The sequence below is a fragment of the Mycteria americana genome, chromosome 4 (genome assembly GCF_035582795.1).
Source record: "Mycteria americana isolate JAX WOST 10 ecotype Jacksonville Zoo and Gardens chromosome 4, USCA_MyAme_1.0, whole genome shotgun sequence".
NCBI classification, from domain to species: Eukaryota; Metazoa; Chordata; class Aves; order Ciconiiformes; family Ciconiidae; genus Mycteria; species Mycteria americana.
The window spans coordinates 72,703,670-72,715,128 of record NC_134368.1 but is presented as its reverse complement, the minus strand read 5'-3'; the positions used below and the strand labels follow the sequence as shown (position 1 = coordinate 72,715,128).

At 49.9% G+C, this 11,459-nt stretch overlaps 1 protein-coding gene across 1 annotated transcript; it reads left to right on the top strand.

Moving 5' to 3' along the window:
- Positions 1 to 3,267: 3,267 nt before the first annotated feature.
- On the top strand, positions 3,268 to 11,146 carry LOC142409402 (estradiol 17-beta-dehydrogenase 11-like). Its single transcript, XM_075500889.1, has 7 exons — positions 3,268 to 3,842; positions 5,809 to 5,916; positions 6,555 to 6,686; positions 7,923 to 8,029; positions 9,306 to 9,443; positions 9,707 to 9,823; positions 10,931 to 11,146. Exons 1-7 carry the CDS (start codon positions 3,633 to 3,635, stop codon positions 11,016 to 11,018), a joined length of 900 nt encoding a protein of 299 aa, XP_075357004.1. The 5' UTR covers positions 3,268 to 3,632; the 3' UTR covers positions 11,019 to 11,146.
- The last annotated feature ends 313 nt before the right edge of the window (positions 11,147 to 11,459 follow it).

Here is an 11,459-nt window from a genome sequence, read left to right as displayed (position 1 = left end):
TCCGAGCAAGGACAGCAGAGCAGGTGCCACAACAGTGAAAGGGTCAGCCAGAGTCTGCCGACGACCAGGCCAGGGACAAGGGAGGTCCCTGGTCACACCAGGAAGCCACATCAGGATCAGTGAGGTACACAGCCAGGCATGGCACGCCAACAGCGCTGCCCATGCAAGGGCCAGGGACGAGGCCAGGGCTTAAATGTGGGTGCCAGGCCAGGGGGCAGAGGGTGAATGGGAGAAGGCTCCAGATGAGCCTTCTCACAGCTCCTCATCACAAGCTAGCAGCCTGCTCTGATGGGACCCACCTTGACCAGGAGGTTAAACCCCCAAAGGTCTTTGGCCTGTGGTACAAGAGAACAGCACCCGATGAAACACAGGTCAAAGACCTCTTTGGAGCACAGATTATCTTTCCACCTACTTGTGCAACTCCCGACTGTGCCAGGCACTTGCTGGCTCGCAGCCATCCGAGGGAGGCCTGAACACGCTGCCACCTTTGGCACAGCCAGAAATGAGTGGCTACCAGTAGAATCCATCCCGCTCACCTGAGCATTTCATGTTGTTCTGGAAACTGAGGTTCTTCAGAAAAGGGAGAGCCCTCTTCATCCAGCTCCTCCTGCTCTTAGGTGGCAATGGTAGAAGTTTGCGCTCCCGGCAGCACAAATGGTTGCTAAATGACACAAAAATGGTTTCCTTTTTGTTCCTGTAACATTCACGTAACAGGACATTCAGAACGTGTCAAAGCACAAGTTCCCAGCTTGGGAACTACAGTGCAAGACTGCTGTAGCCAAGAAAGGAAAAGAAAGAAGGGGTTTGCAAAATTCAGGGCATCAAAAAAAAGTTAAAAGCCAGTTAAAGAGTATTAGACATGGGTTGTATTTAAAACCAAGACCCTCCAAACCCCAAAACATTTGAGAAACATGCTTTGAGTCCTGAAGGATAACGGAGGCCAATTTGCATGCATGTTCAGTGAGTTACTTTGTAAATCTGTTTTCCCTGCCTCAGAGGCATCCCCCAAATCCGAGAACAGTGATTTAATGTCTTGTGTCTACTCTGAAAGAAGTTCTTTGTTTTGTGCTGCTTGTGCTTCTATTTGAGCTACGTATTCAGCTCTTGCTAAGAGGACAGGCCTGTCACAACTGAGAGCCACTTGCTCTTCTCCATGTTGCCTGAGACTGCAAGTCTTCTGCTTGGCATAAACAAACAGATGCAAAAGCAAGGATTTAAACCTTCACCTCCTGAACACCAGTGACAGAACTGAACCATCAAGCCTTCTGGGCTCCTCAGTTCTCTTTCTGGCCACAGCAGACAACTGAAGCTTATCCCAAAGTCTGGTCATTATGGGTGCCTAGCAGGAGCCTATGCAAGCAAGCTTCATATAGCCACCTACAGCTAAGTCCCAAATTTGAAGAATGGTACCTCACACCCTGGCTTAGGACTTGTTATGAGTCAGGTTAGCGACTCTGGCCTCGTGCTCTGCCTCCCTCTGAGGTGTCTGTTGGAGTCGGTGCTTCTCTGCCCTCCCTGCCTCCTCCGTCTCAGCCACAGCACTGACTGGAGCCCCATGCCAGGAAAATGACAGCACTGCTGAGCTGTGCAATTAGGGTCTGGCCCAAACACCGATGTGTTAATTAAGAACAGAATGAAGTTCCAAGAAGAAAGTAGGAAGAGCCTAGCTCTGAATCTCTCTGCTGGAGCCGACTCCTACAGACAAGATGAGCAATGGTGCAGCTAAACCACCAGGACAAAAAAAATCCTTTTCAACAACTGTAATCTTAACTGGAGACTGATTTTCATCAGAGGACAGATGTTCATGCAACCTTAACTCTTCTTCAAGCAGCTCAAATATATTGTTAAGTAAAATTAGGAACATGACCTGGATACATCTAGTTTTCTAACTGAAAAGCAAAGGAGTAAGGTCAGCAATCCTTTTCAAGTAAGACCATGCAGTTACATTGTTAGAGCTGGATGAACCACCTGAAACTATTTTTCTCCCATTTCCTATAAGCATTCCTGTTCTGGTTAAAGTTGTGGATGCTCCATTACACACAAGCAAGTCCAAGTGCGTTGTGCAGTTTAGAATCAGTTAGATAAGGATGACCCAATTCATACAGTCAATGCCATTTTCCAAAGGTCGGGAAGAAACTAAGAAGCCATAGCATAAGATGCTATGGGTCTGGGTATGGATAACTAACTAATTAAAAGACAGAATAAGAGGGAACAGCTAGCCAAGAGCTCACCTGTGGAGTGCCACAAGTGGAAAGGACTTGTGCCATTCAGTTTCCATTAAGTGACCTGGAAGAGGAAGGTAGAGGACAAAGTCTCCTGACAACACACAGGTATGCAAAGGAAGGAAGAACTTGGGACTCACCATGAAGAAAACTGCTCAAGGACCTCATGAGACTGAGTGACTGGGCAGTCACACAGCAGGATTCGAGACAGAATTACAATACAACGTTTAGGGGACCCTCAAGATGTTTTTGCCAGTAACTGGATGAGCAATTTTATTGCCACTTCCGTCCCCCTTCCACCTGCAGCAAATGACAAACAAGAACATGCTTTGCTGCTGGTTGACACAAGGCCTGGGAGAGGAACTGCAGCGCGACTATGCTGTCACCTGTGTGGAGGCAAACAAAGCAGAGACAGAACAGTCGCGGGTACACTGACAGATGCCATCCAGCAAGCTCGCAACAAAGGGCAAAACACTGAGCTTTTTGCACACCTCCACCAACTGCATTCTCCTCAGCCAAAAGGGCAGAAACGACATAAGAGCCACATTTATGTAGCTGCGCTGAGGGGCGGGCGGCGCTGGAGAGCACACCGGGCAGGCTGGGCGGAGAGCGCAACAGTGAAAGAAAACACGGCGACTGCCCGAGCGAAACCGGTCACCGTCGCCGCACGCAGGGCGCCGGCGAGGAGTACCATCGACGCCGCCACCGACCGCACCTCGGCAGGAGCAACCCCCGCCTCAGCTCCACAGGCTGCGCCCAGCCGCGGGCCCAGGCCTGAGATGCGGGCGCTGGACCGGCTGGGCGAGGCAGCCCGCTCCCAGCTACCGCCCCCTCCCCGAGCCCCGGGCAGAGACCCGCCGGGGCCCCCGAGCGCCGCCCGCTACCTGCCGGGCCGGGCCGGGCCGGGCCGGGCCGGGCTGCCCCTCCCGCCCGATGGCCGCCGCTGCCAACGGCCCCCTTTACAAGCTCGCCTCTCATTGGGCGGAGCGCCACCAATCGAGAGCGCCTCCAGCCCCCGGCTTTTCCCCTCCCATGGACACGCCCCCCCCGAACCGCCGCTCTCTGATTGGTTGCTGCGCCCCTGGGAGGAGGGGCCGGGCGCGGGGCCGGTCGCGCTGTTGGCGGGCGGCGCTCGTCGCGCCCCGGTTGCGGTCGGGCCTCGGCGATCGCGGTCCCGCGTGTCACGGAGCCCCGCGCGGCGAGGGGAGCCTGGCGCCCGGCCGGGGCGGGCCGGCGGCGCGGGGAGGGCCGCGGCGAGGGGGTGGTTCCTGCCGGGGCAGAGGCCCGTGACTGACAGGACGAGCGGTGCGTGCTCCGCCGGGCCGCGGGCTGCTGGTAAATCAACAACCCACATCCTCGTCAAAAGAGATTCAAGTTCAGTCAGGCAATCAAAGGACTTTCAGAACAGCGATGAATCCGTTTCTGGATCTCCTCCTGTTTTTGGCTACGCTCATTTACTCCTACTTAGAGGCTTTTGTGAAGCTTTTTGTCCCTGTGAAGAGAAAGTCTGTCAGTGGAGAGCTCGTTCTCATCACGGGTGCTGGCCACGGTGTAGGGAGAGCAACGGCCTTCGAGTTTGCCAAGCGTCAAAGCAGACTGGTTCTGTGGGACATCAATAAGGTAACAGTACCATTCATGACTTGACTCGTCAATCTCCGAGGCCACTGGGTTTTTAATAGCGTAAGAAGGGCTGCATACAAACTGCATCCACATCACCTCCTTCCACATCCGCTCCCATCGGCTCACGGTCAGCTCACTGACTGGGACGCGGAGCGCCAGTAGAGGGTTTGGCCCCACTTGCACCAGAGGACGTAGGTGTCTGGGTTACTCGGTGCTAATTAGCGAGGTAGCATGCGCAGCACGTCAAAGAGTACCTGCGAGAGGGAACGCAGTGGTCGGCAAGCTGCTGTTGGAACCACTGCCTAGGCTGGCAGAAAAAGGCACGCTGAGACCAGAAGCCTGTTTCTACAGAGAAGCAGGTTTACCTTCTGCTCGCTGTGTCTCTAGCCTCAGATATTTCGTGTTTGTTGCTGGAAGATGTGTCTCTTTACTCGTATTGACGGGCATCACTGTGTTGAGCTGTGTGTAACTGCCCTCTGGCACAGTTACTGTGTAGACGGCACCTTGCTAAATGTTTACACTAGCCCAAACTCTTTATTTCAGCTAAATTGACTAGAACGCAAAAAGACCTTGGCAAGCAGAGGACAGACAGATACAAACACGCAGAATGTCGTTCAGTAGGCAAAGTCCTGTGCGTAGGAGTGATCGGCTGTACAGAGGGGGTGAGTGGCTGCGCAGCAGTGCGCGGGCAAGGTTTCTGACACAGTGGAGCAGAAACTGCAGAGGAGTTCATCGTGTCATCCTGAAGCTGCAAAAAAACTAGCCCACCACAAAGAAAGAAAGAAAGAAACAAACAAAAAACCCAAGGCAAGCCTAGCCTAAGGGGATGTATAAATAGGGAGGATATTGTTGAATATTTTCAGTGTCTGTTTGTGCTACCCATTACAGCTAAGGCCAGACTCTGGAGGGGTGGGAGGAGGCATGGCACCAGTCTCCCGATGTCTAAAGGGCTGCTGCCAAGTTGAGTGTTGTCCATGTTCACTGGAATGAGGGACAAAGGAATAAACTTAGTAGCGAGTGAGACCTGGCTTTGGTGCTGGGAAATATGTTGTAAGGGTGGGTGTAAGCAGGCACTGAAATACAATGCCAAAGGCGGCGGTGGATCCCAAATGTTTTGGGAGTATGCTTCCCCAATCCAGCTGCCTTGACAAAGGCCTCATTCCTGGGGGCCATCAGCCTTAAGCAGCAGCTGAGGCTGAGGCTGAGGGGAGCTGCCCAGCCACCCACCCCAGGGACCTGCACAGCTTCTGTCAAGTGCTGAGCTGCCCCAGGCCATTTGTGAACTGGAGCTTTTCACTGCACAGGTCCGGCCCCCCCCTCCCCCGTCCCCGTCCTCCCCCCCCCCCCCCCCCCCCCCCGTTGGCATGGCTTTCTGGCACCTGGGGACAAGGCTACAGCCTTGTAAGTCCCTTCTGCCCTCACTGAGTGGGTTGATATAAGGACTTAGGGGAGCTTCTGTTCTGTATGTGTCAAATGCTGTTCTCATAAGAAACGTCTCTCTACATTGTGCACTTTGGAGCACACCTCTCTTCTCACATCCGGTCTGTGAATACAGAAACGCATAGGGCCTTTTTTCATATCTCGAGGGCGTCAGCTGGGCCTGTGTTTTAAGAGTTCTGCTTACAGTCGTGGTGTCTGCCTGCTGTGCTGTGAAAGTCACTGAGTGCCCCCTTTCTGCAGCCTAGCTACGTGTGCTTTACCAAGGCAAAACTCACTCGTGGTGCCACATTCCCTTTCTGGCAGTCGCTCTACGCAGGTTCGAAATTTGAGGTCGGAATACCAGTCCTCCCACAGACCCCGGCTACAGCTCTTTCCCTGGGTAGCCATGCACTGTTCAGGGGCTTGGCAACGATTATGCAATCAAAAGACATCTTCAGCCTCTAACTGGTCTGCTGCGGTGCCCGAGCAGCAACACGTGGGCAGGGTACAGTTGTGCACACATGTCTTTCTTTTCTGCCTGTTACAGCATGGTGTTGAGGAGACGGCAGCAGAATGCGAAAGGCTGGGAGCCACTGTTGAAGCCTTCGTGGTGGACTGCAGCAAAAGGGAGGAAATCTACAGCGCCGCAGAGAAGGTAGGGGAGCAGGGGCACGGCCAAGGGCTTACCCAAACGTGCTCCATTTTCAGGAAAGTCAGGAAAACAAGAGAAGAGGTATTGTACGCAAACCATGCAAGCCCTTGGAATCTCCCCACTTCTTGCTGCTTTCTGTACCGAGAGTGAAGTAGCACTTCTGAGATTGCAGCCGGTCTCATCCTCTTTTGTGAGGGTCCGGCGTATCACGCCTCATTGCCAAGTTTGCTCTTTAGACTTCCAGCCCCTGAAGGAACTTCTGCCTTTTAGTTTCCTGAACAGCACACAGACAACGCTGGGGACATTTGAAACATTTTATTGTAAAGGATACGGGCCAGCTGGCTCAAAACACTCTGTACGTCCATAGTCCCAGCTGTGACTACACAGAGCATACTGTGTCTGTGGGCAATGTGTGGAAGACTCTGAATACTGGCAGTAACTAAGGGAGAAGCATCAGGTCTAAACGAGATTTCACAGTACTACCGCACAGTTCCTACCACATCTGGAAACGTGGCGCGATCTTCCTCTCCCTAAAAGAAACAGCGTTAAGAATTAAATTAATTGTCGCTCATCTTCCACAGCCTTGCATTTTTTTGATAACAAATGACATGCACCTTTCTGTTTTTTTTTCTGTCCAAAAGGTGAAAAAGGAAATTGGGGATGTCTCCATCCTGGTGAATAATGCTGGTGTGATTACAGCTGCTGACCTGCTCTCGACTCAGGACCACCAGGTTGAAAGAATGTTTGAAGTCAACATTCTTGCTCACATCTGGGTAAGGACCACTACCGCCTGCATACCTACGTTTTTTTGGGAGCGTTGCTGAGGAGGCATGTTTAGACTAACAAGTATTTTCAGCTACCAGTGAATTACAGAAGCGTCTTTTGGACGTGTCTAGCACAGGGGCACCCAGCTAGACTGATTGTTGGGAAACTTGATTAACCTCTTGCTGATCTGAGCCTGGCCCAGTTTTTTCATTCCCTCTTTTCTCTGTGCGAGCTAGCCAGCGACAGCGTCATCTGCAGCAAGGGTTGGTCTCTGTCAGAGGTGTATTAGGGTTCCTCTTTGCATTGGCCAGTTTGGGCACCCGCAGCTGAGTGCCAAGACCCTGCAGGTAGAAGATACACAGCTGAAAAATACAAAGCAATGTTTTTATCAGCTGACCCACACAAAAGGCAGCCAGCACCTGGCCTGAATGGCCAGGCAGGCACAGGTTGGGCAGAGCAGGGGAGGGCCAGCCCTGCAGCTCCCAGCACAGCCCGGCTGCAGGACACAGTGAGGCCTGGCCCCTCCCTGACTGCACCCACCAGCCCAGCCAGTCTCCCCAGGCACTCTTCCCCTCGCGGTTTGTACCTCTGCATCACCACCTTGCCTCCTGGCTCCTTGAGCTACTTCCAAACCTGTCTCCCATCAATCCTGCCTCTCCTCATGATTTGTACCTCTCTCATCTCTCTGTGGACTTTCTCACAGCTTTCTCCCAGCAGTCTGAGTCGAGGTGACGCAGCTGGGCCCTATCAGAGCCAGGCCTTGGGTCCTTGGCATGCCAGCAGCTGACTCCTGGGGTAGGGCAGCTGCCAGCAGGGGTTACAGAGTGGGAGGGTCTCAGCTGTTAAGGGCTCGTTGTTTGCAGCAGCAGCAGCAAAGAGATGCTACAGATTGACAAGCATTTTCTTGTACATGCTGGGGTGAGACACTGGCAGCATTGGCGCTGACACCTGAAACCTAAAAAGCAGCATAGGAAAGATGTGAGAATCAGCTCCTGTTTATAGCCGACTTCCTGAAACATTCCCGTTTGGAAAATAGGTTGCCAGCTGTACCAGCTGAATGGCGAACGGGTGTCTCTGTGGCTGTCAGAATCTGAGGTGCTGTGCAGCACGTAGCATTAGCGATAGCATTACTCGCTTAATCAATGATAGTCAGGGTCAGTGCTGAATATGCCTAAGAAAACATTGTTCTTTCCCCCTTTTCCTCCCCCCTGCATTTTTGCCTCTTGGTTTAAATGACTTTCAAGACCACAAGAGCTTTTCTGCCAACCATGATGAACAACAACCACGGTCACATTGTCACGGTGGCTTCGGCAGCAGGTCATTTTGTGACTTCTTTCATGGTGGCTTATTGGTAAGTGATTTTACAATCAGCTCTCTTCATTTTTTTATTTTTAATTGCATCTTCTCCATCAGCAAGCACAGAGTAACCAAAATAATCCTCCCACTGAATACGGTACGCCCAGAGGACAGTGCTAAGGAGGAAAAAAGCACAACAGCCAGCACTTAAGGATGCCTGGAGGTTCCCGCCGATTTGCTTATTAGCTCTGACTGAATCAGCAGCAATGCTTGTGTGAAGGAATGGTCATGTGACACATCAACTAATGAAAGCTTCTCCTTTTTTCTCTCCCTCACCAATCCAGACTTTTCCTTAGCAAAAAAGGTATCCTCTTCCCTTCTCATTCTTAGAAAGTAGCACTCCTATGAGTTGTTGTAGTGATGTCAAGTAAAACCCTAATGAGTAGCTTTTGATCTTTCTACCACTGTGGCAGTGACTGTAGCGTATAGAAATACTTCTGTCATCATGAGATAAAATTGCTGTTCTACTTGAAACACGTCTAGAAAATCACGGCGCGTGAACAGAGAAACTGTTAGATTGCATATTGCCATTCTGCGTCAGATCTAGCCCTCTATAATAGCAGCTCCAGGCAGAGCAATCTTCCCCTGGGAACGCTCTGTCTTAGAGAGTCACCCACTCTTGGCAATGTGAGAACTCCCCAGCCAGGGATTTTACTGGGATTACGCTGTCCAAATCAATAGCAGTCAATAAACTGATTCTCTGGTTCTACTTTCTTTGGCATTGCTTTATACTCCTGACCTGCACCATTTTCTGTGGCAGTATGTTCCTCAATTTTGCATGCATCATGCTCGTCTATTTCAAACCTCACATGCAAATGTCACAGGACACTCCTGTGTAGTACAAGAAACAGTAGAGGGTTGTTCTCCATTTCTACCCTGCCCGTCCGTCTTAATTTTACAGACTCAGGCTGAATTCCTTCAAAGAATCTTCTCACATGGGGCAAGCGGGAAGTCCATCGATTGATGCACGTTAGTTATCATTTTCTAAGAACTCCTGACATTTGTCTGTCTGTTCACCACTAAGGCAACTTCTTCTGAAAGACACCCGCTCTGCATGCCACAATTACTCCCCCAAGCAGCAATGTCTAATCCAGCGCTACACTCCGGCACAGGGAAAGCTAGAATTAGTCTCTGCCCTGCCTCTCAGCTGGATTACTTTTTTTTTTTTTGCCTCCTAGTCAGCACTGTGTGATCTTTTAGGCCATTTCCCTTTGTAGAAAGTTAGAAATAGTATTTCTGCCTTCTCATTTGTGCTTTTTCCCCTCCTGCAGTTCAAGCAAGTTTGCTGCGGTTGGATTTCACAAAGCTCTGACAGAGGAGCTGTCTACCCTGGGAAAGGATGGCATAAAAACTACGTGTCTTTGTCCGGTTTTTATAAACACTGGATTTGTCAAAAACCCCAGTACAAGGTAACTATCAAAACTCTGCCTTCCTGTCCTTCCTTCTTTGCATCACGGCACTACCTATTAGCCCCAGCTTTAGGCCTTGTATTCCAACTGACTATATAAAAACAGTACGTACAATTGGCTAAAGAAAATCTGCAGTGTCACTTAACCCACATAATAGTTGCATTTGAATTACCCAAGTTTGTGCATATGTGAAGCATCCTATATCAGCTAGTACCACCCCTGTTTTACCACCGTAGCTCTTACATGTATGCTTTCCTGTGTAGGCTTGGAAAGGTTTTGGAGATTGAAGAAGTTGTAGAGGCCCTGATGGAAGGAATACTGACCAACCAGAAAATGGTTTTTGTTCCATCAAATCAACGCGTTGCTCTACTTCTTGAAAGGTAAGTAGAAAAAAACCCCAAACACCCCCTCCCCCCCCCCCCCCGTGTCAAATATAACTTGCTGAGTGTACAACCCTCAAACTTGTAACATCTGATTTAAGATTTATTTTTGAACACATCGCAAGGTAACCAAATAGTGTGGTTCTTTCTAATGACAACAGCAGACATCATCCACAGAAAAATTTTCTTGAGTCCTCTCATAGGTCATTATGATCCAATTTCTGCAGCTAACTGTTCTCAGTGGAGAGTTCTCCACTGCTCTACAGGCTGATAGGGTGAGAGGGGGAGAACAAGAGAACACCTTTTCTTCACAGATCACCACTTCCCTTTTGCCTGCAAACAACACTTTCTCTGAAACAGCAGCCTCAGAGAAGTTCCAGACAGAGCTGAGGACTTGCTGCTTGGCAGTATTTGTTTCTTCGTGCCAACACCAAAGATTTTGGTCACAGAGGCTGGGGAGGTTGCTTCAAAAGGGCTTTACTGCTTCTCTCTGCCATGTAAAGCAAGATATGTCCTCTCACATGTCTTTAATATCCAGTGGAGCTGCTCTGCTGAGGAGATGTTTTCATCAGAACTCAGGTTCCAAACCTAGAATTAACATCACAACAACTAAATTAAGTTTTCAGTTTACTTCTACAGTATCTCATTAAGCACTTGGTAATTTCTTGTTTGTGAAAGCCAGCAAACTTGGGTCTAACCCAAAATTTTTTTTTATGAGGAGGTGTAAAGATGTTTGGGGTTCCTTCCCCCAGGAATTCCCCAAATTAACCAGATAAGGTGTTGAAAGCAAAGAGAAAGCAAACGCACATGTCTGTGTTCAATATTAAAACTTCCTGGTTCCTGCAGCAATATTACAACCCAAATACTGCCCAGTAGATACCTGGCCTTGGAACTGTCATAAAAGGAGATGGGTGGGATTGGAGTTAAAACTAGACAGAGATTGATGAGGGCTGTGCATTCTTTGGAAATTTATGCCTGGTTTAAGTCTTAGTCTGCGTGTGCACGCTTCTGCTCCCACACCAGCTCTTCCCTCAACTGCAGTGCCACTTTTCCCCATAATTTAAGTTTCTTATCATACATTTAATGTCATGTTATTATCTCTTTCAGGTTGTTTCCAGAACGTGCCTTGGCTGTTCTGAAAAAGCTGACCGATGTCAAGTTTGATGCAGTCATTGGACAGAGAAGCACCCAGTGAAAAATGAAAATTGATTCTAAATTCCCAGTGGCACAAGTGAAAACAGAACATGTGCTGAGCATAGTTCAGCTGGTTTGATTCAGAGCAGAACTAAGACAGATGCTTCCAGGCCACCATTTCCAAGCACACCTAAGGGTTTATCCCTAACCCCACACCAAAACCTAAGGGTTTATCCCAAACCTGCAGCAGGGACATACCTGCATAACATGGAGAGTTAAAGCAGAAACGCATCTCTAGAAGTCTAAAGGGCTGCTTTGGCTGTACATCACATCACCTCTGTCTCCTAGTGCTGAGGCAGACAGGAATTCCTGCAAAGCCCATCTTTGGGACAGCACAGCTGCCTACTTGAATGCAGAGGGATTGCCTGAGAATATGTTAATCTGGACTCATCCCTGAGCAAAGGTATCTTGCAAGAAGCAATTTAGAGAGGAGGTGGGTGGC

Coding starts and splice junctions, on each gene's coding strand:
- LOC142409402 (XM_075500889.1), top strand. CDS start 3,633: ATGAATCCGTTTCTGGATCTCCTCCTGTTTTTGGCTACGCTCATTTAC. Junction 8,030..9,305: donor TCTTTCATGGTGGCTTATTG/GTAAGTGATTTT, acceptor CCCCTCCTGCAG/TTCAAGCAAGTTTGCTGCGG. Junction 9,824..10,930: donor GTTGCTCTACTTCTTGAAAG/GTAAGTAGAAAA, acceptor TATCTCTTTCAG/GTTGTTTCCAGAACGTGCCT.